Genomic DNA, 26080 nt, shown 5'->3' on the forward strand with positions numbered 1-26080 from the left:
GCTGAGACCTGCTGGTGAAAATAGATCCAGAAGCAATAAGCCTGATGCATCAGACCTGCTGTTAGAAACTAACAGCATAGTAAATACAATTGCTCTGATCACACATGCAGTATTGTCAAGTATCCTGCAAAATAATAGGTCATGGCACCAAATTGTAAGGCTGTTGAAGGCGAGTGCGTTTCCAGCTAAAGCATGGGCGACAAATGTTGAGTGAAGAAAAAAAAAATCACTGACCCTTTATTTTGTTGCATGAATCCCATATACAAGACTTTCATTTCAAGTTTCATAATTCTGAAGAGCTACTTCTCTTTTGACTTCAGGTTTAGATTTGGTTGGCAAAAACCTATCTATCGTGATGAGTTTATTTTCTGCTCCATTTTTTGTTTGTTTGTTTGTTTTTCCTCACTGTCAAATGCTTAGGCACCTTTGTCTTAGAAATGCAGTTACAATTATTAATTGTCCAGTGTTCTGTCCAGTGTTAGGAGAAAGAAATTAGCACCAGGACATCTCTCCTTCCATATCACTGACCTAAAGAATAAACTTTTTTGTGTAGCAGGGTAGTTTAATCCAGTGCATTGATACAGTTTGAACAAGCTGGGTGCTGGGTTTTCCTGAATGGAGGAGTTGGTACCTTACTCCCTGAAGACATTGTTGAGTGCATTGGACTGTGCAGAACCAAGGGCCCATGTTTTCCCTTTCCTGATCACGTGTTTTAATAATTTAGAAATGGCACGAAATATGTGTGGCCATTCTGCTTCTGCCACTGCCTTGGATTCTTCAGTTTCTTAGCGCTGAACTGGGTGCTCTCAGAGTATTATGGGCATCGTGTAAAGGCTGACTAATGAATCAGTCCCCTTAAGGGGCCTTGGCAGGGGAATATCCAATTGTGCCATCTTGAAAGTCTGGGGCCTGGGATAGATAGCAAGTTTGGCAGCAGTTCTGCAAGTGTGCGTCGGGAGACTTGTAAGCTAAGGAATGGTTTACCTGACAAACACATACCACTCTGGTTTTTTTTAATGTATGGGAACAGCAAGTAGCACAAAGTTTCTCAGTGGTGATGGGAGGACGGGGAAGAACCCAGTCTGTGCTTCTGATTTTGGCATGGGTTTGCTGGAGGAGGAATTAAAAGAAGCAACTTCATACTTAGAAGCGTGTGTCCTGAATACAGTACATTTCCTTTACAGTTATTGAGGTACTATACATATATATATGTATATACGTGTGTGTGTGTGTATATATGTATACACACACATAATAAATTCATAAGTCATTCTCTTTACCCCTATAATCAATGCCACTGTTTTTTTTCTCAGGGTTGACATATTTGGACTAGCTATAGGTATCAACTAAGAGCATAGCTATTATGGTTGATTCCAGATTTGCCTCTTCAGTTAAATAAGTCTGTGTTTGTGCTTATCTTGAAATTTTATTCTTAATGTTTAATTTGTTCTTCATTTCAAAGGTTCTGAAGAAAAAGCACTTGAAAGACTTGCATCTTCAACAAGTGTCTGTAAGAAGGTTTGCATCATTCAGTCTGTTTTCAGTAGAAAACCAGAATACAGATGAGGAAACTGGAACATGGGTTCAGTATAGAAGCATCTTTTATCCTGAATATAGTGTGTCCTTAAGGTAAGTATCAATTAAGTTTTAAGTACTTCCTATGATCTTGTACAGGCCTCATATATAAAACTCCTTAGTCATTCTCCCAGTGTTTTGTATAATTAGAGCATAGTTTACAAATAAACTGTTAGATGTTATACATATTTGTTTGTTAAGTACAAAGCTTGTCTGACTTGCTGCCTTTTTTTCTTTTTTGTAATTTCACTGATGCTTGACTGATGATTGTATCTCTAACAGAATGCAAGTATGAACACTTATTTTGCATTTCTAATAGCTTTCTGTTTTGACATTCTTCAGCTATAAATGGGATGCACAAAACCTGAATGCATTTACTGGTAATCTTAATAAAAATTTTACTGGTGTGATGTTATTCATAGAGTTCTAAAAGCTTTTTGGTAGCGATCTATACTTGATTCAATTTTCTTCTTAATATTTCTTGTGAAAGTCAATGAAAATTTGGAAGCCAATTTGCGAAACAAAAGAATAAAAATTTTCCTTTTTCTGCAGAAAAGATTTATACCTGTTGAAATCGATTTTCTATTAGAGCAGGTAAAACAAATGAAGATGCTTGTACTTAAGAAACCTCCCAAAACCATATTAAAAAAATCACAAACAAACAAACCCCAGCCCCTTCCTGAGACCTTCCCCAAAACCCTTTGAACAAGTGTTAGTGAATTCTCAGTAGCTTCAGTGAAAGAGATAGGTATATAGTTCCCATTCATTACTATGTGGGGTTGGTTTTCTCTATCATTTTCTGCACTGCTCTCCTTTTGCTTGTTCAGTTTTGTACCTGTGTAGCTTGGTTTTGCCTCAACAGGTATCATTGCAATGGTAACTAAGAATCCTTGAATCAATACTGATTTTGCAGTGCCTTGTTAGCCCTGCTGAGTGTGTAGAATTTTGCATTCTGTGCACAGTAAAGGACATTTTAGAAAGCCTGAGTCATCAAAACTGAAATGGCATTGTCATTTAAGTGGGAGCTTTAAATGAGTCAGTCATAGAAATAATAGAATCATTAAGGTTGGAAAAGACCTGGTCAGATCATCAAGTCCAACCATAGTCCAACTACCATAATCACTAAACTATATCCTGAAGCACCACATCTACGAGATTCTTGAACTCCTCCACCACCTCCCTGGGCAACCTGTTCCATTGCCTCACCACTCTCTCAGTAAAGAAGTTTTCATAATCTCCAGTGTAAACCTCCCATGGCACAACTTAAACCCATTTCCTCTTGTCCTGTTACTAGTTATGTGGGAGGAGAGATCAACCCCAGCCTCACTACAACCTCCTTTCAGTTAGCTATGGGGAGATCTGATTGATCTCTGGAACTTTCTCTTCTCCAAACTAAACAACCCCAGCTCCCTCATCTGCTCTCACCAGCCTTATTGCCCTTCACTGGACATGCTGCAGGACCTCAATGTCTTTGCAATACTGTCCAACCCAGGACTGTGGGGCTCAGTACTGAGCACAGTACTTGGGCTGTGGCTCTACCAGGGCCCAGCAGAGGGGCACAATCACTTCCCAACTCCTGCTAGACACACAGTTTTTAATACAGGCTGGGATGCTGCTTGCCTTCTTGGCCACCTGGGCGTACTGCTGGCTCATGTTCAACATCACTGCTGTCCACCATCACCCCCCAATCCTTTTCCACTGGGCTGATTTCAAGCCACTCTTCCCCAAGCCTGTAGTATTGCTTGAGGTTGTGACCAAAGCACAGGACCTGGCACTTGGTCATATTAAACCTCATTCCACTGACTTCAGCCCATTGATTTAACCTGTCCAGATCTCCCTGCAGTGCCTTCCTACTCTTGTGCAGATCAACGCTCCCATTTAGTTTAGTGTTGTCTGCAAACTTGCTGAGAGTACCCTCGATCCCCTCATCCAAATCATTGATAAAGATATTAAACAGAACCAGCCCCAGTACCCAGCCCTGGGGGACACCCCTTGTGACCAGCCACCAAGAGGATTTAACTCTCTTTATCACAACTCTATCCAGCTGACTCTATCCAGCCAGGACTAAGCATGGAGATGTTGTTTGTACCTTTTATGTTCCGCTGAGTTAAACCAATGGAAATGTACAGTTTCTGTGGTGGTGCAGACTCTCACTGGGTTTCAAAAACTATATTGAAAAAAAAACAGGGACATTGTCTCTATTGGGTTTTTTTTTTGGTCCATGTTTTATTCCTTTCCTATAAGAGTGACAATCACTGATATTTTATAAATTACAATCAGAACTGACTTATACTTCTATATTAAAATGTTTCCTGTCTTCACTGACAATAGATAGCATATATTCATTATTTCTGAATATCACAGGATGCTGATCATGTCGTGGAAACGTTACATATCCTCTGCATGGCTTACAGTATTCCCATAATTCTTCTCTTCCCATTGGGAAAATACTACTACTGTTACTACTACTAATTTTCACCAATAGAGGCAATTTTAACACAATGATAACAACTTGTTATTAGCATATTATTAACCATAACAAGAACATCATTTATGTAAACCCAGAATAGTGTGCTTGAGTAGGAAAAGCTTTTCATACAACTTTATGTCAGGAAAAAGAATGTGGCTACGGCCCCCTCTTGACAAAATTACTTTTGAATTTTCATCTACATGTTTTCGTTATGCATTAGTATCTTTTGGAGAAAGCTCATTGCATATGTTGGATGTTAAAAGGGTTGTCAGCTAATATCTTGACAAGGCTAAATACTTAAGAAAGTTCATAAGGTAGGTAGTAGCTTTTGGCAAAGAGTCTAAAGGTCAAGCTATATCAGTTCAAGTGCTATCAAAAATGATCAAATTGTATATTCAGATATGCTATGACCTAGCTGGAATTACTGCTCTAGAGGTACTTGGGGAACAGTTTGTTAGACAAATAGAGGCTTCAGTGGGAACAGCCAGGCATATGCATGCTTGGTTTTCTTACTGCATTTCATTTGGATTCCTGTTTGGGAAGGAAGAACTTAGGCTGTGCTTTTCTGTCACTAGTTTATTTTAGAAATATTCTTAATACATCTTCCAAACCAGGAAGCCAGAAGCAGCAATAGAAGAGAAGTTTTGCTTTAAACATTTGATCTGGATTTAGGTGTCATTTTGACTAGATCCTTGAAATGACAGCATCATTGACTTGTTTTTAAAATTCCTGTAACTATACTGGTTAAACAGTGATCTCTAGTGTGCTCAATGACATGTAGATTCACAGTACAGGCTGGAAGGTGTTCTGAAGCTTGTATAGATGCTAAGGTGCTTTCTTGTAGCTCTGGGGTATGACTGTTGATGGCAGTGAAAGGTATGGTGACGTGAAATTTTTTGTGTTACGGTCCAGAATCTCATTTTGTTAGTCAAGTCTAATTTGGTTTTGTACCATATTTGATGTTCCTGCTCACTACATCCTTGTCTTGATGGTATAAATAGAATAGAGTAGAACAGAATAGACCTGGTTGGAAGAGACCTTCAAGATCATTGTGTCCAACCTATCCTCCAACATCACCTAATCAACTAAACCATGCAACCAAGCACCCTGTCAAGTCTCCTCCTGAACACCTCCAATGATGGTGACTCCACCACCTCCCCAGGCAGCCTATTCCAATGGGCAATCACTCTCTCTGGGTAGAACTTCTTCCTAACAGCCAGCCTAAACCTCTCCTGGTGCAGCTTGAGACTGTGTCCTCTTGTTCTGGTGCTGGTTGCCTGGGAGAAGAGACCGACCTCCTTCTGTCTACAACCTCCCTTAAGGTAGTTGTAGACAGCAATAAGGTGTCCTGAGCCTCCTCTTTTCCAGGCTAAGCAACCCCAGCTCCCTCAGTCTCTCCACATAGGCCTTGTGTTCCAAACCCCTCCCCAGCTTTTTTGCCCTTCTCTGGACACCTTCCAGCAACTCAACATCTTTCTTAAACTGAGGGGCCCAGAATTGGACACGGTACTCAAGGTGTGGCCTAACCAGTGCAGTGTACAGGGCAGAATGACCTCCCTGCTCCTGCTGGCCACACTGTTCCTGATTCAGGCCAGGATGTCATGGGCCCTCTTGGCTGCCTAGGCACACTGCAGGCTCATGTTCAGCCTACCATTGACCAGTACCCCCAGGTCCCTCTCTGCCTGGCCGCTCTCCAGCCACTCTGACCCCAGCCTGTAGCACTGCATGGGGTTGTTGTGACCAATGTGCAGAACCCGGCACTTGAATGTGTTAAATCTCATGCTGTTGGATTCTGCCCATCTGTCCAGCCTGTCGAGGTCCCTCTGCAGAGCCTCTCTACCCTCCAGCAGATCAACTCCTGCCCCCAGCTTGGTGTCGTCAGCAAAATGATGGACTCAATGCTCTCATCCAGATCATCAATAAAGATGTTAACGAGCATGGGGCCCAGCACTGATCCTTGGGGCATACCAGTAGTGACTGGACACACCACTAGTGACTGGACTCATGATTGGGTGGCTATGTACATGGAATTGCTCTCTAGACTTGTTTGCAATTACTGTTAGTTTAAAAGTAAGTCTCTAAATGGATAGAAGTGGATTGGGCTGAATGTGTATGACAGTCTAGCATGGAGAATGTAGACATACTCAGTTCAAGCTGGAGTCAGTTTTCACATTCAGATTTGGATACCATGAACAGTAATCTAGTCTGCAGATGAAAATTACAAGCCTCTTTTTGAGTGGAATTTCTTGCAAGGTTGAACTGAAAAAAGATACCTTTCATTACAGTAATTATCTGGCCTTCTGGGTCTTTTCACCATTAAAATCATATTTTTATTTGTAAATCTTTCATACGTATTTGTTAGCTTTGTTCAAGTTATTTTTAACTTTGAGAGTATCTTACTTCGCTGTTAAAAATTCTGCACATGGTAAGTACTTGTTTTCATGGTGATAGAAAGATATAGAGTAAGTAGACATTTTAAAGTTTTTATTCAATATTACATGTCTTAATCCTTCTATTCTTAGCTCAGAATGTGCTTTTAAATTTAAATCTTGTATGAGCAGTTCTAGCAATGAAGTGATTATAGATCATAAAGATGCAGTGTCTCACGGTGGAGAAGGTGTCTGTCTTTTAGACAGGAAAATTATTCCTTTATTAGAGTTAAAAAGGAAGCAATCAATATCTTCAAATCTTCTATTTCAGGACATGGATTTGCTTTAAAATTGTAGGCTCATTTTAAGCAATTAGAGAAGAAGTAAGTTATTTCAGTGGTACAATATTTTGCATTGATCAGTCATTTGGTGTTTTGAATGCTAAAATGCAGTACTGAAAGGAATGATGGTAGCAGCTTATAGGAAGGGTTAAATCTTCATAAAGAGTGTTATGTGATCTTTGCAAGGTGTCATGCCTCCATTCTGAATATGAGTGAACCTTTAGATAAGAATACGAAAGGAATCAGAAGATTATTCTGGACCTTCAATTTAGACATGAGGCATCCTGTCAGTGCAAGAGGTGTTTTAGAAGATTCCCCTGGGATATTTCTGCTAATAATATTTTGAACTTTTCATAAAATTTTAGTTTAATAATACAAATTTTGAAAAATGAAGGGCAGCAGATTTCAACAATATTCCCTGCTCCTTAAAGGCAGTATGTGTGAGTACAGTAAACTTGCTTTCTTTCACTTACTTGGTGCTGAGAATCGACACATGAATTTAGCAGGCTTGGCCACAGAAGCGGGGGAATCAAGGAAGGAGATAAAACTGATTTGGCAGCATACTCCCTTAATGCATTGATGAAATTAAGACCTATTGTCTGTGCATTTATTAAAAGAATTTGTAGTCAAAGAAGCCTTTGCTTAGGTTTCTTACCATGTTAAACTGAGAACTTGAACTGGTGTGAAAGAGGGGTCATGTTGTTTTGCTGTACTGTGGCCCCCAAAGCAGGTAACAAAGTTTGCAGAAAGCTCTGAGATTCTTACTGGGCTGCTGTGACGTTTGATGGTGGCACTCAGCAAACCTTTTTGTGAAGTACTGTAGTGGTTTGGGGGAAAAAAAAAAAAAGACTCGTATTCCCCACTACCACAAATCATGACTTTATGGCATTTTATGGCATGGGAGAGTGAAGCAGCATCTGTTACAGAACTGCTAGGGAGTTCTGTACAGAGCAGTGGTTCCCAAACGATAAGATGTGTTTTTTAGGTGCAAGACTAAGTAGCATGATACTTATGGCAGAATTTGGGATTCAAGAATACCTGTGCTTACAGGTGTATGTAACTTCTCATCTACTAGTCAGATGGAAAAGAATTAGGGAGTACCTGGTACAATTAGTCAGCAGGCTTACAGATAGTATTTCAAAAGGAGAAGCATGTGACTCTTGCTCTTTGGAAGTGTGTCCCCTGAGCTTTCACTTTCACAAGTTGGCACATTGCTTTCCTCACTCCTAAAGCTTGTCAGCAGTAGAAGTTATACTCAATGCTTCACTGTGTGGATTCTGTAACTGTTAAGTGGTTAGCAGTGGAATTTTAGAGCCTCTCCTTTAGCCTGGTGTAGGTGCTCTATCAGCTTGATGAGGTATTTTCCTACCATGCAAATTGACTTCAGAAGATTTGCTATTACTAATGTGGAGTTGTCTTTAAGTAGTCCATAATGCTAATATAGGTAAGATCCGAGATGTGATTTTTGGAGTAAACGAATGCAGATTTGCTATCCAGGTTATGGTTGAAATAATGGCTGCTCATTCCAGGAGGCTGAGCTTGCTCCCTGCTTTTGTTTAGTGAAGATTTCATGGGGAAGCAGCTGTTAAACGTCAACTGTGTCCAATTTCAAAGTGAGTGCAGAGTGGGCATCTGGAAGACTGAGGAGAAGATGTCCTTTATAGCAAAGATGCATGCTACTCATCATTAAATTATGGCTCACTTACGTGCTTGCCATGAACAGCAAGAAAGAGATTGATGAGACAAAGTTAGAAACTGAATGTTGTAGACAGACAGAGAAAGGTGTCTGTGTAAAGTGCTTCTGCTGGCCAGGAGAGCAAATGTTGGGGTGTGTTGTGTTTGTACTTGGACAGCACAAGCTTTTGGCCACTGGATAAAAAAATGTGTATTTGAAATTTGTGTATCTTAATTTTAATGATGGAAAGAATGTTTAATAATCAGAGAAAGAACTGATCATTAATGAAAACTAAGTGTACCAAAAATAAATGTAGATGAAGAATGTTCCTTGTGTTAAATAAAATGTCACCAGATTTTAGGGTCATCTTAAAAACTACAGCTGTGTGGCATACATATGTTGTGGCACCTTAGCTTATTCTTCAGGCTGAAGTACTTGGAACTATCTACTTCTCATCTACAATTACAAGCTGTAATGTTGGTAACAGCCTGAAATTTGATTTGGTGATAATTGTAATGCCAGTGCTGAGGTTGTATATATATATTTTTTTTCTTTTTTCTTTTCTCCTTTATCTGCCTTTTGACACTGAAATATGAGAGTTGTATTCTTCTCTAGACCAAGACACTCCACTTACTTCTCTTTTTCTTCATAGCATTCTTTTGAACTCTAAGTACTGGATTTCTAAACTGTTCATCTTCACTTTTGTTTGCTTTCCTTGGAGACTTGCATGATAAATCTTCTTTATATATGAACTATGTACATAAAGACATTGAGGGGCGACAAAAACCAACAAACCAAAACATGTTACCCCAAAACTAATCTACAGTCCAGCAAAGATTTCTTTACAGTCTCAGCATCTTCTTTCCCCCAGCCCTTTCCATTCATTTAGAAGATGAGACATTCACAGCTGTCTGTGAGACCCTAACTGTGTCAGACATATGCACAGTTACAGAGTTTGTAGGATGCTAAGGAGTCATCATTGGGGGTGGTTTAAAGGTCATCTCTGTGGTTGGCAGAACTACTGATCCTGTCTGCTTTCTTGTCACTTCCCTTGAATTAATTCTTTTGCATTGGGTGTCCAATCTAACTGAAAACAAACTTATATATAAAAAAAAAACGGTGATCTTTGAGGTCTCTTCCAACCTTGGTGATTCTGTGAAGTGTTTGTTAAGTCCACACAATCCATCAGAATTCTTGCAAGCTTGCACTGCAGCTAAGGAATGCATTTTTGGTTTGTTTTTATGTAGCTGGGAGAAGAGCTCTTGTGTTCAGTCAGATCTTTTGTAGCATCTATCATATATTTTATTGACCCAGTTTATGAGGTCATTTCAGTTTGTTAACTTGATTTTAATTTGATTGTACTTTTTAACAGGATTACATATAAACATATATGAACATACAAATGTTCATTTAATGCTAATGCTTATCAGAAGCACTGATACACTTTTGCACTATAAATATAATTTCATATTTGCAAAAAGCTTGATTTTGTTGTTGACTGTTGTTTTTTTTCATTCTTACAGCAGCCTTCATGAAAGAAAAGCTGAGAGAATGAAAACTAATTCTGTAGGTTCTAGAATTGTTAAATTTCTCCTTTTTTTTTCAAGTTGGTATGTTCCTGAGTAACCTTGAAAGGTCTGTTTGAAACATTATTTCATAGAATCATAGCATCACAGAATAGCTTGGGTTGGAAGGGACCCTTAGAGATCTTCTACTCCAACTGCCCTCTCATGGGCAGGGTCGGCTCTCAATTAGACTCGGCTGCTCAGGGTTCAATCTAACTTGGCCTTGAACATCCCCAGGCAGGAGGTATCCATAACCGTTAAGAAAAGTCCCTCTCTAGCCTTCCTGTAGGATGCCTTTGGATATTGGAGGGCAGCTCTACGGTCCCCCCAGAGTCTTGTCTTCTCTTCTCCAGGATGAACAACACATGTCTTTGTGGCCCTCCTCTGTACTTGCTCCAACAGCTCTATGCCTTCATGGAGACACCAGAACTGGACAGAGTGTTCAAGGTGGGGTCTTACAAGAGCAAAGGGGGAGAATCACCCATGTATTTTACTGCCTTGCTGAATTTTTTTTAGGTTTTTCGATGTGTTTGTGAATTAGTTATGTGATTTGATTGTTGGTTATTCTTTCATTTTGTTCCTTTTGGGCCTAGATTGCCTCAGAACGGTGAATTAAAAATGTTAGTTTGTTTTTTTGTTTTGTTTGTGTGTGTGCATATGTGTTAACCTAGCTAGCCTGACATCTGTAATGTTTAGAGGAAGCTTCGTAGGCAAGATTTTATTCAACTTCAGTGCATGCTCATTCTCCTTCTGTCAGTGTTTGCTCACTGTATTCTAAAATCTGCAGTTGGTATGTGAAATTCACCTAATTAATTTATTATCCCCAGTTTTCAATGTTTATTTCACTTGAGTTATGCAAATGTAAAGTGAAGGAGGATGTAGTTCCCTAAACGCATGAATCAGTTCCATTGTCCACATTAATTAAATGAAGTTTTCTTGTTTTTTTTTATGGGAGAAACCAGCAGATCCAAGCAGATGAGGCCCTCCATAGGCAAATAGAAGCAGCTTCCAGGTCACAAGCCCTGGTCCTCATGGGTGATTTCAACCACCCGGATATCTGCTGGAGGGACAACACAGCAAGGCACCAGCAATCCAGGATGTTCCTGGACTGCATAGAAGACAACTTCCTCCTCCAAATGGTGGAGGAACCAACAAGAAAAGGTGCTATGCTGGACCTTGTTCTCACCAACAGGGAAGGGCTGGTAAGCAATGTGAGGCTCATAGACGGCCTTGGCTGCAGTGACCATGAAGCAGTTGAATTTAACATCCTCAGGGCAATCAGGAGGAAGTATTCCAAGCTCACGACCCTAGACTTTAGGCGTGCAGATTTTGATCGCTTCAGGGATCTGCTAGCCAAAGTGTGGTGGGACAAAGCCCTGGAGGGAAGAGGGACCCAGGACAGCTGGTCAGTATTCAAGGACCACCTCCTCTGTGTCCAGGAGCTCTGTGTACCAACAAAGAGAAAAGCAGGTAAGAATGCTAGGAGGCCTGCCTGGATGGGCAAGGAGCTACTGGACACACTATTACTTAAAAGGAAACTCTACAGGAAGTGGAGAGAAGAACAGGTAGAACAGGGGGAATATAAGGAAGCTGCCCGAGCAGCAAGAGTCCTGGTTAGGAAAGCCAAAGCAGAGTTTGAATTGAATCTAGCCAGGGAGATTAAAGGGAATACTAAGAACTTTTACAGGTATATTAATGGGAAGAAGAAGACTAGGGAAGGTGTGGGCCCCCTCAGAAAGGAAAATGGTGACATGGTCACATGTGATGAGGAAAAGGCTGAGGTACTTAATAACTTCTTTACATCAGTCTTCACTGCAAGGGCCTCTAGCCACACTCCTGATGTTATGGAAGTCAAAGCCAGGGACGGGGAGGAAGAACTGCCCATTGTAAGTGCAGATCAGGTTCGTGATCATCTGAAGAACCTGAAAGTGTTCAAGTCCATGGGACCCGACGGGTTACACCCACGGGTACTGAGAGAACTGGCAGATGAGGTTGCTAAACCCCTCTCTATTATATTTCAAAAGTCATGGCAATCTGGTGAAGTCCCCACAGACTGGAAAAGGGGAAACATTGCCCCCATCTTCAAAAAGGGCAAGAAGGAGGAACCAGGGAACTACAGGCCAGTCAGTCTCACCTCTGTGCCTGGAAAGATCATGGAGCAGATCCTCCTGGAGTCACTACTCGCTCAAAAGAACAGTGAAGAGGTGATTGGGAACAGTCAGCATGGCTTTGCCAAGGGCAAATCCTCCCTGACCAACCTGGTGGCCTTCTATGAGCAGGTGACAAAATTAATAGATGAGGGGCGAGCAACTGATGTCATTTACCTGGACCTGAGCAAAGCCTTCGACACTGTCCCACACCACATCCTGGTCTCCAAACTGGTGACACATGGGTTTGATGGGTGGACCACTAGATGGATAAGGAACTGGCTTGATGGCCGCACCCAAAGAGTGGCTGTCAATGGCTCCATGTCCCAGTGGAGGCCAGTGACAAGCGGAGTCCCTCAGGGATCAGTCCTGGGACCTGTCTTATTCAACATCTTTGTGGGGGACATGGACAGTGGCATTGAGTGCACCCTCAGCAAGTTTGCTGATGACACCAAGCTGTGTGGTGCAGCAGACACGCTGGAGGGAAGGGAGGCCATCCAGAGGGACCTTGACAGGCTGGAGAGGTGGGCACAGGCCAACCTCATGAAGTTCAATAAGAGCAAGTGCAGGGCCCTGCATCTGGGTCGAGGCAATCCCAGGCACAAATCCAGGCTGGGCAGTGACTGGCTGGAAAGTAGCCCTGAAGAGAGAGACTTGGGGGTGCTGGTGGACAAAAAGCTCAACATGAGCTCTCAGTGTGCACTTGCAGCCCGCAAAGCCAATCAGATCCTGGGCTGCATCAGGAGAAGTGTGGCCAGCAGGTCAAGGGAGGTGATTCTCCCCCTCTACTCAGCCCTGGTGAGACCCCACCTGGAGTACTGCATCCAGTTCTGGAGCCCCTATTACAAGAGGGATGTGGAGGTGCTGGAACGTGTCCAGAGAAGGGCCACAAGGATGATCAGAGGGCTGGAGCACCTCTCCTATGAGGGCAGACTGAAGGAGTTCAGTCTGCAGAAGAGAAGGCTCCGAGGTGACCTAATTGTGGCCTTCCAGTATCTGAAGGGGGCCTACAGGAAGGCTGGGGAAGGACTTCTCAGGATATCAGGTAGTGATAGGACTAGGGGGAATGGAATGAAGCTGGAGGTGGGGAGATTCAGGCTAGATGTGAGGAGGAGGTTCTTCACCATGAGAGTGGTGAAACCCTGGAGTGTGTTGTCCAGGGAGGTGGTCGAGGCCCCGTCCCTGGGGGTGTTTAAGAGCAGGCTGGATGAGGCTCTGTCCAGCCTGATCTAGTGTGGGGTGTCCCTGCCCATGGCAGGGGGGTTGGAACTAGATGATCCTTGTGGTCCCTTCCAACCCTGAATGAAACTATGAAACTATGAAAATAGGAATATGTGTACAACTGCTATTCAGGAATAGCCTTTTGTTTTCCCTCTTCAGCGAAATCGCTTTACCAAAATTTTTCCTTTCCCTTATGCAACTAAACAAAAATTGATGCTCTTTGGAAATGTTGTTGTTTTGGTATTCTTTTCTGAGATACATGTTCATGATTCATGGATTTCAGTGATGGAACTTTGAACACTAGTGACTGTACCCTTGATTTCTCTCTGGTGTGTACCTGTTTGCTGCTTGTTTATGAAAGGGGTGTATGAGAAGTGAAGAAGTGCTGTTGTGAAATTAAGACCCAAACAAGGTTATATATCAAGATGAGACTATTCAGTAAAGAGAGAGAAAATGGAGCAAACAAGAAAAGAAAAAGAAAAGGGAGAGAGCAGGAGAAAGAATGGAGAGAGAGAGCGAGCAGGAATGATAGTTACTACCCCATGGCCCTTCTTTGGTGGTGCAGGGGGAGAGACATTCCTAGGCTGCTGCCTCCAGCCCAAGATGACCACAGTTATGTTCCCCCTAGTAAGCTGGTATAGCTCAGGGCTTTTATACTCTTCCTGGTTCTTTCATCATAGCTCCACCTGGCCCATACCCTCGTCACATTGCAATGCATATGTGACTGCCAGGTGTGCTATCTCCATGGGCAGAGTTGATACATCAGGTGGGTCATGCATGATGGTCTTATCTTTGTTGAGACGCTACTCAGTTCTTAATGTAATCATCACATCACCAGATGATTTACCTGTCCAAGAGAGGATTCTTTTAGCAGTAAATCTCTTTTCTGAAGAGGTAAAACTTTAAAAAAAACGTTTCTGTGTTGATAAAGTCACTGTTTCTGTTTTCTTTCAGATTTCACAATGGAGAGTTAAATGTTAAAGATGTTCTTACAAGTTTTGACAACACAGGGAACGTCTGTAAGTCATTGTTTATTTCATTGCAGTACTATGTTGATAGTTGTATCAATATAAAATGCCGCTATATGACCCCTCAATAATCATCTCATCCAGCTGAGAAACAGTATTACTGCAGTCAGAGATACAGATCTACTTACACCAGAGCATTTTATGTGTTACACTGTTTTACATAGTGCTGTAGTTTTTGTCCATGCATTGTTAAGTCATCTCAGTACAGGATCTTGTTTGGTTCTATGACTGCAGTGGGAACATTACAGCAGCTGAACTGGGCTGGACAAAAAATTAGTTTAGCCCATTGATTTGTGTTGACCCCAGGCCAGCAGTAGTTATCTGAGGAACAGTGCAAGAACATGGGACACAAACAATGATGCTTGTAGCTTGGAGAGGGAAACTCAAACCAGAGGAAAAAACACAGAAGAAACACAGTCAAGGTTTACAATTCCTCCCCACAGACTGTTGTGGATCCTAGAACATGGCATACATGCAGAAAACAAAGGGGAAAAGAATGTGCAAGAAAATTTTGCTGTGGCTATTAAATGTAGAAACATCACTTATGGCTTGGGAAGTGCTAATTGTTAGGGGAATTAGTGGAGTAGCAGGATGATGTTTCTCATGATCTTTCACTCTCATTTAGGTCGTTAAATAACTCAGGTGTTCTGAGCAGCAGAGAGCTTGGGATTTTTTTTTTCTAAAATTTTTTAGGACACACTGCATGGTCAGAATTTATTTACTGGGCTCTAAACTTCACTTAAACAATTAGGACTGATTTATCAGACAACAGTTAAATATTTGAGTGTTCTGTTTTGGCTGCCATACTGAGTATTTATCTGCAGTTAAACATGACATTGTGTAAGAGCTGAAACCTGTTGCATAATACATTCTTTTTAAACATAATTTGATTTCAAATAACATGATTTGTGTGATTTTAGAGGTAGGCTTTTTGTTTATTCTTAAGTACCTGATCTTTCAGGGAGCTTTTCTGTGATCTTGTTGCTTCATTTTTTTTTGTTTATGTGTCTATGGTCTTTAACAGCCACCTTACCATACACCATGAAAAGAAGAAAGGTAGAGGAGACTCTTCCCACCCAGTAGATATCTTTCTCTCTTCACTCCCAGTAGATATCAACTCAGTACAAGATGTGCCACTAGCTGGCAGCATTATATAAAATATCAATAAGCAGTTTTTGAGGAATTCTTGTGACTGCTTCCAAAAGTGCTGCTGTACATCAGCAAGACTCAAGACAGAAGTGGTGCCAGCTGCAGTTAGCTCTAAGTGGTGTATTGCAGGATCCCAAGTGTTAACTGCAGAAATTGCCTCTGCCCAATATCTTGTTAAAATTTGGTGCCTATGCTTGTATTCTGTCAAATCAAAAACATTTCTGAAAATGCATTTTCATTTTAGGGCTGCTACTTTGAATGAAAATACACACTACAAATTGCAATTGATTTTCACTTTCCCAGAAATATGACCTTTTTTCTCTCTTGTTCATCCTTTGAGAGAGCAGTTTCCATGTGAAACTCTTAAATTAATTCTTCACACAGACAGGATGCGATGCTCAATGCACTTCATTCAGCTTTAATTCTATGCATAAACAGAAGGCAGGGAAAAGAGGACTGAAATGAAGGAAAGGATTGGTCTGTTCATTTTAAACAGCAGTATGCCATCTGTTAAAAAGATGGAACATCCTGAGACCATTCCTAGTCCTAAGGTAGTCCTTTCAAAGAACTGCTGGATCCCGGGCAGAAGGTTCAGTGGTGGCATTGTGGGATAGCATCAGCTGGCTCTAGGAACCACATGCTGAGCTCATCCTTGTGGAAGAAAAATCTATTTTGCAACAGATTGTTCAAAAAGCCAGGAAAATTCTGTGAGAATGAGCTTTTGACAGTATCGCATTCTCCTGCTTTTCCTAGTGGGAGAAAGCAGTTATGACTGAGATGCTTGTAGAATTCTGTCCCTGCAGTGATCATTTACAAATAGGTGTATATTTTCATTAAGTTAAATTTAAGAAGACCAAAATACAAACGTTTTTACTGGGTGGCACCAGTCTAAGCAAGCTGCAGCCTGTGAAGGAGAGTTTTAGTGGTGAAATAACAGCAATTTGGGGGATTCTAATCTAGTATCATCCACCAGATGTTAACACAGAAACAAGATATTCCAGAATGCTAATGTAGTATAAAATGGCAAGTATACTGTATGTAATAGCTAAAGATTTTCTTGTGAACTGCATCTAGCATTAGGTAATAAGGTAACCATTTAAAAAACCCAACAGGTCCCATACATTACTTGGTAGGGTGTGCAATTACTTGTTTTGGAACTAAGAAAGCAGCAGAGGGTGCTACGGATACAGAGCTACCCAGGTACATACTCCAAAGCTGTTGCTCCTATAGGCAAGCAGATCCTCCAAAGAGTTAAGCTTTTAGTTAGAGGTTGATGTAAATAGGATATCTTTAAATTCTGCAGCCTGTATTGTAGCCTGTGGCAGGTAATCTGTGTGAAATCCAGAAAAAGTAGAATTCCATATTCACTTGTTTTCTTGAATATATTTTTTAATACATTTTTTTTTTGGCTGGAAAATGTCACATCGTTTCCTGAAAACGTAGTATCTGGGTATAGCCACTATTGCAAAACAGCTACTCACCATCTTTAGAATTGTTTTTCTTTGTGCTAATTTTACATTTAGAAACTCCAGTTTCTGCATCAAGCTTGATATTTGAACAAATTATTGTTGGGTTGGTGTGGTTTTAAATGTGTTTTCCTCCCTATATAACTGAGCTAGGTAAATTGGAATATACTGTTGTACCTTCATATTTCTCATTAAAATAATGAGAGAGAAGGATTTTTCTTATATTTCAAGTCCACACTGGACTATGGTTTTTTTAATGCATATCAAGGGTAAAAAAAAAAAAAAAAAGAAAGAAATGGATTTTCTCCTGTTAGGGGATTTTTCTTCTTCTTTTTGTATTAGGCTTATTTGCATTTTAAAAAATATGCTTATTTAAAGCTGGTGATTGTGTAACTTAATTTTACTTTAAAATAAATTAAAATCTGTTTTAAAACAAAGAATCTTTCCTTCTTTCTTCTTTCCTCTGAAATAACAATATTCAGAGGAATGTCTTCTTTCCTGGTGGTACAGCTACCTCAGAGAGCTACTTGTTTCTTCAGAGGTATCTAAGCTCCTTTCTGAAGAGATTGTGATAGCGACTGATTTGTCATGCCTGGAAGGATAGATGCCATCAAGCTACTCGGGGAAAAGCATAGGATGGCATTCATCATGGCAGCAGAGGTGGTCTTGTATTTTACGTAACGTTACCTAGAATCAACAAGGGAGCAAATTGTGTTTTTCAGGTGCTGCTGTGGAAGCTTCCTCTCTCTTTTTTTTGGATGAAATGTCGTTTTCCATAGTGAAAACCATACTGACTTGAATATGCTTCCTGCTTTCTGTGTGCCTCAGTAGGTATTGTCACCTGAAGGAGCTACTACTTGTCTTCTGAGCCTTCCCTCATTCCAGCAGCATGACAGTTTGAAATTGTTTACCATGTCAGAACCTCACACCCTCTTGAGAAAGTTTTCAGCAAAAAATAAATTGCCTGGAAGAGTGCTTATATGGCAATGATACATGTTGTTTTGAATGAAATACCATATTTATGATACCTACAATTTACTATTCACTATGCAGCTTCCTATTAAATAAAACATTTCATGATGAGGGTTAAGAAGAATCAGCTGTTTCCTCCCTCCTTTTCCCCCATCCAATTCACTTCTCTCATTCAGTTTACAGTATCATCCTAAGCAGTTGCACTTGACACAGTGAGCATAAAGCTATGGAATGGAGCGGAAAATAAACATCTGAGGGGAAGCTGGTATCTTTCCAATTACTCTCGCTGCCAGAAATGTTTTTATGAAACTGTTCTCTCGTGGAATATCAGAGATTTGTCTGGTTTAAGTACTGTCCTGAAGTCTTCTGCTTTTTCCCCTTGCTATAATCTTCCTTTTGTCAGGAGCCTATATGTGAAAAAATAAGCATAACTGTGATCAGGGATTGGTTTCTTTTAATGTTTTGGGTTGTTTTTCTCTGCTACATATTCCAACATAACTTGACTTTGTGCCTATACTTTCAAACACGGCACCATTCGGGAGCAAAGTGGGAAGTGAAGAAGCTCGTCTGAGCTGTCCTTCTTCAGTCAGTCAGGAGTTTTTGTAATAGTAACTTCTGTTCAGAGTATTTCAGTGAGAACCTTTTGGTAAAAACACATTCATCTACTAGAGCAACTGCAGTTACTTTCCTGTACTGCTGAGCAGTGTTTTGTGCCTTGGCACTCTGATTAGCTGGATTTTTGCATCACATCTGGTGTCTTTATAGAAATTGTTGGCATAAGTATAGTTCTAAGTGTACTACTCATGCTAGTCTGACTTTATGTGCTGGTGTTGACCTTCTAAAATCTGAAGCACTTTTTAATGTGTTCTGTGGATTTTGAATCAATTACCATGACAAGTTGGATCATTTCATTAAAATTAATAAAAATAATTTAAAGAGAGGCTCTAAGACCTTAAATTAGATTGCTGGAATGAGAATAGTATTAATTAATGAATGTTACATAAAATAATTTAATCACTTTTTAAACTGAGCTAGGATGGGAAAACAGTGATGAACATCTCTTTAAGATGGACTATGTTATTAATTAAGCTTAGTCTTTTAATGGATTATAGAATTTTCTCTTTAAATATTTCAAATTAGTTGTATTTAGCTTGATGTGCAGTAGGTTGTTGCAAGTTCTTTGTTCTTTTTGCTTTCACCATTCCTTTTACTTGCCATGTTCTAGCCATGTTTTCAGTGCTACTTTTTACAAAAGTACAGGTGTGAGGTGCAAAACATGCTCAAGAAATGCTCCAGTTCAAGTGCATCCTTGAGTAGATATGTTTTGTTCAATACCTTGTGAAGCTCCTGATGGGGTCTGACTTATGCGTCAGATGGGGCATTTCTCTCTATTGTTTTATTATCTCATCAGTGGCTATATCGTGGAGGTAGCAAGGATAGGCCCTGTCCTTTTTCTCCATACTGAAATGTTCTGTATAACTTACACCTTGGTTTGGTTTTGTTCCAGTTTTTTCAGAGAACTCTCTTAAAGGTGCCCTTTAAAAAGTCACGTCCAATCAAATGACCTCGTTTCTTTGGAAAATGTTAGGGGGAAATGTGTTGACTTGATTCAGCATCAGTGTGCAGAACTGCAGTTAAAAAAAAGCTGCTGTGCACCAAATATTCCCAGAAATGAGAATTGGAAACCTTTGATGAATAATATATCTACTTGAAATCTTTTGTCTGATTATAATTCTAACTGAAAAGTATTATGAAAACTAACTGACATAGGAGTGACCAGATGAAAATCCAACGTAGAACTATTATTCATGTGCATAGCTTGACAAATTAAATACTCTCATTGAGTACCAGTACATTAAAATAAAATTATAGGATTTAAAATATTTTTTTCAAAATGTTGTCAATAAAGTGGAAAGAAATTCCAGGAACCTAAAGAACAATTATTTTTTTTGGGGGAGTAAATCTGGTGGATTCAAAGGCACCCTAAAGAAACGGCTTAGCAAATGGAAAATGTGTGAGGAATATGTGTACAACTGAATGTTTGTACTAAGTACTGGAGGCCCAGGCTTGTGTTTGTCAGCTGAGATTGCAGCCATCCTGCAAAAGGTTTGAGTGGCTAGCCTACAAAACAAAGATTCAGAACATCCTGGTCCCAGCAATGGTGATTGCATACCTTTCCTTACTGGTAGAACATATCTCCTGATACCTGATAAGAGTCTGTTTTATTGAAGCTTAAACTTACCATTGTTTTGTTTATTAGCAAAAGTGGCATTTTCTTTTGTAATAGCTTTTTAGTTGTTTCAGGTCTTCACATGATGTTCCCTGCATGTTCTTATGCCGAGCATGCTAAATTCTATGACTTTTTTCTAGAGCTGCAATTTTGGCTAGTTCTGGCTTTTTTTTAGACTCTGTACATCTGATTTGTATATCTCTTGAACAATGCTTGTCAAAACTGGGCATAATAGTCCAGCTGAGACCTTCATAATACTAAGTAAACAGGGTGCTTTTTTATTTTGTGACCTGTAAATCTCAGTATTGTATTTTTCTCTCTTTAAACAGCATGTCTTTGACTCATGTTGAGCCTTTGCCTTGCCATAAGATCCTGGTCCCCTTCAAAAGGGATCAGTAGTTCATGATTCTATATTTATGTAGCACATTATTCTTCCCAAATGCCATACCAGGTATTACTCCCTGTTGAATATTTTCCTGTTTCCGGACTTCTCCCAATATATTGCTTTTGTCCTCTGAAACTTGTTTTTCCACATACTGGACTTCCTAAGTTGATAAAAGGCAAATTTAATAAGCATATTGTTGCCAAATACAGGAAGAAAACTACCTGAGACCAACAAGGTGTTAGGAAACAGGCATTTCTTCATTTTGGCGACCCACACATAGGGAATCACTCCACCTGAGTGTCCCAACACCAGTAAAATTCAGAGAATACCTGCTGGCATCTCATACATAATCACCATTTTTCTAAGAAGTGATTAGCATATTCATATTAGCACATGGAGTTCATTGCATATGGAAATCTGCACACTTGCTCATTATATACTGCAGGGATCCCCTGCTGGTCGTTTGGAGTGTCCATCCTTTTCCTCCTTATGGCCTTTAGCTGAACATCTTCTTTGTGCGTTCTCTCTAGGCTGTTTGGTATGGTTGATGAGACAGGCTCACTGCAGATTCACTCTAAACCAGTTTGCTCCTTCCAACTTACTCTTTCTCAAGCCCACAGTTACAATTTCTTATTGTTCACACAGTTAACAATGCTTGCTCTCCAGTCAGTTTTCATTATCAGTTCTGTGCTGATCTTAACCAAAATTTAGACTGTTTTTTGTGGAATTGTCAAAAAACTCTGAAGTTTTGATATAAGACATCTACTGCTTCTGCCCTATACACAAGCTTCTTATCTTGTTTTTTCTTTTTAATTAAATTCCATAATTTATTTTTTGTTATTGTTTCTTTATTATGGAATATGCAACAAAAGAATGAAAAGCATGAATCTGTTTCAAGTTTTTAATTATGTGAAGATGAGGGAGAGGGTTAATTGAATGAAATGTTACTCTTAATTATAGAATGTATTATTGTCTTCTGCACTGCAAGCCACCTGATGATTTTCAGTCTTACAATTTCATTCACTTCCTGAAGGCCATTGTTTCAGTCATTTGTACAGATCTCAGATAGGATATACATAGTTTTTTCTTTCAGTTCTTTGGTGTCCTGAGGAAGAAATTCAGCTACACTGAGAAGTGTACTGGTTTTGTGACATATTACTAGCTGTAGTCTAGCAAAAATTAGAATAGGGTTGTAATAGCCCTGTACCCCAGTAGCCTTTACCTCCCACCTCCTGACAATCCATAAACGTGATGGAATGTAAAATAATACAAGATAGGGTTTGGGGGTTGTGTTGTTTTTGTTTCATTGGGGGTTTTGTGGGTGGCATTTTTGGCAGTTTGGGAGTATTCAAATGTGTTTGTGCTTCTTGCACCTGAGAAATAGAATTCTGCTGGTCACGTTCAGGACTGGGATAAAAAGGTAGTTTGAGCCTTTTATATCTTTTAACACCAACTCTTCGTCTGCTGCTGTGACCTGTGATTTGTGAATTAAGTTTACTTTCTGTCTGCTCTAGTGCTGGATGAATGCAGACTTCCCTGTCTAGATACTTTTTGGGTTCTGGGTTTTTTGTTTGTTTTGGTTGGGTGGGTTTTGGTTTCTTTGTTTGGTTGTTTGTTGGTTTGTTTTGTTTTGTCCCATTATATTTAGGAATTAAAGGCCCGTCGGCCTAACCTCAGTGCCAGGCAAGATCATGGAACAGGTCATCTTGAGTGCAATCACACAACACTTACAGGATGGCCAAGGGATCAGGCCCAGCCAGCATGGATTTAGGAAGGGCAGGTCCTGCCTGACCAACCTGATCTCCTTCTATGATCAGGTGACCCACCTGGTGGATGTGGGGCAGGCTGTGGATGTAGTCTACCTGGACTTCAGCAAGGCCTTTGACACCGTCCCCCACAGCAAACTCCTGGCCAAGATATCAGCCCATGGCTTGAACATGGACACACTGTGCTGGGTTAGGAACTGGCTGGAGGGCCGAGCCCAGAGAGTGGTGGTGAATGGTGCCACATCCAGCTGGCGGCCAGGCACTAGTGGTGTGCTCCAAGGATCAGTGCTGGGCCCTGTGCTCTTTAACATCTTTATTGATGATCTGGATGAGGGCATTGAGTCCATCATCAGTAAATTTGCTGATGACACCAAGTTGGGGGCAGGAGTTGATCTGCTGGAGGGTAGAGAGGCTCTGTAGAGGGACCTCGACAGGCTAGACAGATGGGCAGAATCCAACTGCATGAGATTTAACACATCCAAGTGCCAGGTTCTGCACATTGGCCACAACAACCCCATGCAGTGCTACAGGCTGGGGTCAGAGTGGCTGGAGAGCAGCCAGGAAGAGAGGAAAGGCTGAGGGAGCTGGGATTGTTTAGCCTGGAGAAGAGGAAGCTCAGGGGAGACCTTATTGCTCTCTACAACTACCTGAAGGGTGGTTGTAGCCAGGAGGGAATTGGTCTCTTCTCTTAAGCAACCAGCACCAGAACAAGAGGACACAGTCTCAGGCTGCACCAGGGGAAGTTTAGGCTGGATGTTAGGAAGAAGGTCTTCATAGAAAGACAGATTGGCCATTGGAATGTGCTGCCCAGAGAAGTGGTGGAGTCACCATCCCTGGAGGTGTTCAAGAGGGGATTGGACGTAGCACTTGGTGCCATGGTTTAGTCATGAGTTCTGTGGTGACAGGTTGGACTTGATGATCTTTGAGGTCTCTTCCCACCTTGGTGATTCTGTGATTCTGTGACCTGCGGGTACTGGTTGACAGCAGCTGAGCCAGCAGTGTGCCCAGGTGGCCAAGAAGGCCAATGGCATCCTGGCCTGGATCAGGAACAGTGTGGCCAGCAGGAGCAGGGAATTCGTTGTGCCCTGTACTCAGCACTGGTTAGGCCACCCCTTGAGTCCTGTGTCTAGTTCTGGGCCCCTCAGTGTAGGAAAGACTTTGAGTTGCTGGAAGGTGTCCAGAGAAGGGCAACAAAGCTGAGGAGGCTTTTGGAGCACAGCCCTGTGAGGAGAGGCTGAGGGAGCTGGGGTTGCTTAGTCTCAGGGGAGACCTTCTTGCTGACTACAACTCCCTGAAGGGAGGTTGTAGCCAGGTGGGGGTTGGTCTCTTCTCCCAGGCAACCTGTGTCAGAACAATAGGACACAGTCTCAAGCTGTGCCAGGGGAGGTTTAGGCTGGATGTTAGGAAGAAATTCTTCACAGAAAGTGATTGGCCATTGGAATGTGCTGCCCAGGGAGATGGTGCAGTCACCATCACTGGAGGTGTTTAAGAAGAGACTGGATGAGGCACTTGGTGCCATAGTTTAGTTGATTAGATGGTTTTGGGTGATAGGTTGGACTCTGATCTCTAAGGTCTTTTCTAACCTGGTTAAATCACTCTGTTTGCATTTTCTATTAATTACTATACTGTTTTCTTTTAAAGATTCTTTTTATGTTCTCTTCAGAAAATTATATGGAAAATATTTGGTATTAATGTGCACAGGCACACATTTTGCTATTTTTTAGGGTGGGTGACAGCCTAACAGAAACAGATGATGTTATGCCAGATAAACCTGCAATGCTGATCTGGAGTCAGACTGAACTGCTCATGAGTGACAACCAATTAATAGAAAATGTTCATTTTCATACATGAATTATTTGCCCTTTTTTTGGTTGGTTTGTTTGTGGGGTTTTTGTTTGTTTGTTTGGGTTTTTGTAGAATAAACAGAATTGTTTGTTTGGCATTTGAAGAGCTCTGTACAACTGTTGTAATAGTTAAATGTGAACTGTCAAATATAAATAGACAGAATCCTGGAAATCATGAGGCCAAAGATATCTTTTAAGATTGTGTTACAAATCTGAGTATTTAAATACAGGAATTCAATTTGTAACTGCAAAATGCCTCTTATTCCAAAATGAGAATTATACATGGACTGCTCAGAAAAGATTGGCATGTGATTTTTAAATAAAGCAATCTAATTGGTGTGGGATTGTTTGTGTGTGTGTGTATAGATATATATATATATGTATGAATTGTATATATAATTTTACATATTGTTATTGCATAAAAAAATACATATTTATAGTCACATTATGTGGAATAAGAAAATTTGGATTTTTAACAGGGTTTTTATTGAGTAAGGTGTTGCTGAAGATTTATTTTAACTGACACTTTACTTTGACCTTACTTGAAATAGGTTCTTTCTGGTGAAAGAAATATTGTAGGATGATGAAACTTGAACTGCAATGTGCCATCTTTTCCCAGATGTTTGAAAGCATTGTCAGCTTTTGAATTGCTGTCATATTTTTGCAATTGTTTTTAGTACAAGTCAAATTTGACTTGCCTTAGTAATATAAAGAATCTCATTATCTTCGGCAGGGCTTGTCAAATGAATAAGAAACATTGTCTTCTCTCCAAAATTGATTACCCCCCTCCCCCCCACCCCCCCTGATTATTTTAATTTGAATGAGGAGAGAATCTGGTAACTATTGAAGTGTTTTCAGTGATGAACATTAAGGAGCAGGATAATTTAATCTTGGCATAGAAATGAGTAGCAAATTTTACTCTTCCTCTTCTTTTTAAACTGGGAATATGAATGTTGGATAGCATAGAACTAGACAACAAAGCACATGATATTCCAAAAATACTTAAGTAATACACTTAATGCTTAATATTACTGCTTCCATATTAATATATGCCATATTTTGCAGATTTTGTGCATGCATTTTTCATAATTTGTAGGTGTAGTAATCCTAATTTGTAGAGTTTGTAGATTACTATATACATTTAATGGTTTGAAGGGTGCTGGTAGATACCGTTGTTTGCTTTTCATCTTTAGATTGTCCTTTCTGTCTTTCTGCTGCAAGACTTTATGGCCTGAGTATGAGGAAAGTATCCATATTCTGATTCAAAGAGCAGATGATCAGAGGAGTTAGTAGGACAAACAGTAAGCCTAATCAGATATAGTCTTAAAACTTGGGGCATGTGGGGAGAAGGGCAAGTAAAACAGTGATGGCCGGCAAGGAAGGGAAATTAGAAATAAAGACATATTTGATGAGGGTTTTTTTCCACAAGAAAAAACAGATTGGCCAGTGAGGAGCCTGGGATGAAATCACAATGAATGAAATTAGTATCTTCTAAGAGTAACTGGACCGAGGCAAGATGTGAAAGGCAGAAAGGAGGCTATGCTAGTCATGGGTGCACCGGAAAATGTTTTAATTTACTTCCTTTGTGTAATTATAAAGAAGTTGAGCTTGTCTGAAAGTTGCAGTTCCAATAACAACCTATGGAGGAACTGATATTCCAGAAGATGGGATTTCTGATGTTTATTTTTTACCCTTAAAAATACTTACTGAAGTATGCTTTAACTTTGAGTACTTGGCCCTACAAAATGCACTTTTATGTTAGTGTTACCTGTGTAAATAGTGATATCAAGGTTTGTATGGCTGCTTGTTGTTTTGAAAGTAGATTATCTTTCTCCATCTGCCAGAGGATTCTCTTCTAGTAGGCTGTCTTTGCTGAA

At 40.4% G+C, this 26080-nt stretch overlaps 1 protein-coding gene across 2 annotated transcripts in view; it reads left to right on the forward strand.

The window, feature by feature from the left end:
• Positions 1–26080, forward strand: part of CAMKMT (calmodulin-lysine N-methyltransferase) — a 256296-nt gene that overhangs the window by 5641 nt on the left and 224575 nt on the right. For both annotated transcript variants that reach the window (XR_010989820.1, XM_068158873.1), the window contains exons 2-3: positions 1463–1629; positions 14318–14382. Coding sequence is in view for 1 of the 2 variants with exons in the window: in XM_068158873.1 (XP_068014974.1) it covers positions 1463–1629; positions 14318–14382 (232 nt within the window). In the remaining variant the exon portion in view is untranslated. The remainder of the gene's footprint in view (positions 1–1462; positions 1630–14317; positions 14383–26080) is intronic.

This window comes from Melanerpes formicivorus, unplaced genomic scaffold (genome assembly GCF_026170545.1).
Source record: "Melanerpes formicivorus ecotype bairdi unplaced genomic scaffold, bMelFor1.0.p_v2 SCAF_43, whole genome shotgun sequence".
In the NCBI taxonomy this organism is placed as follows: Eukaryota; Metazoa; Chordata; class Aves; order Piciformes; family Picidae; genus Melanerpes; species Melanerpes formicivorus.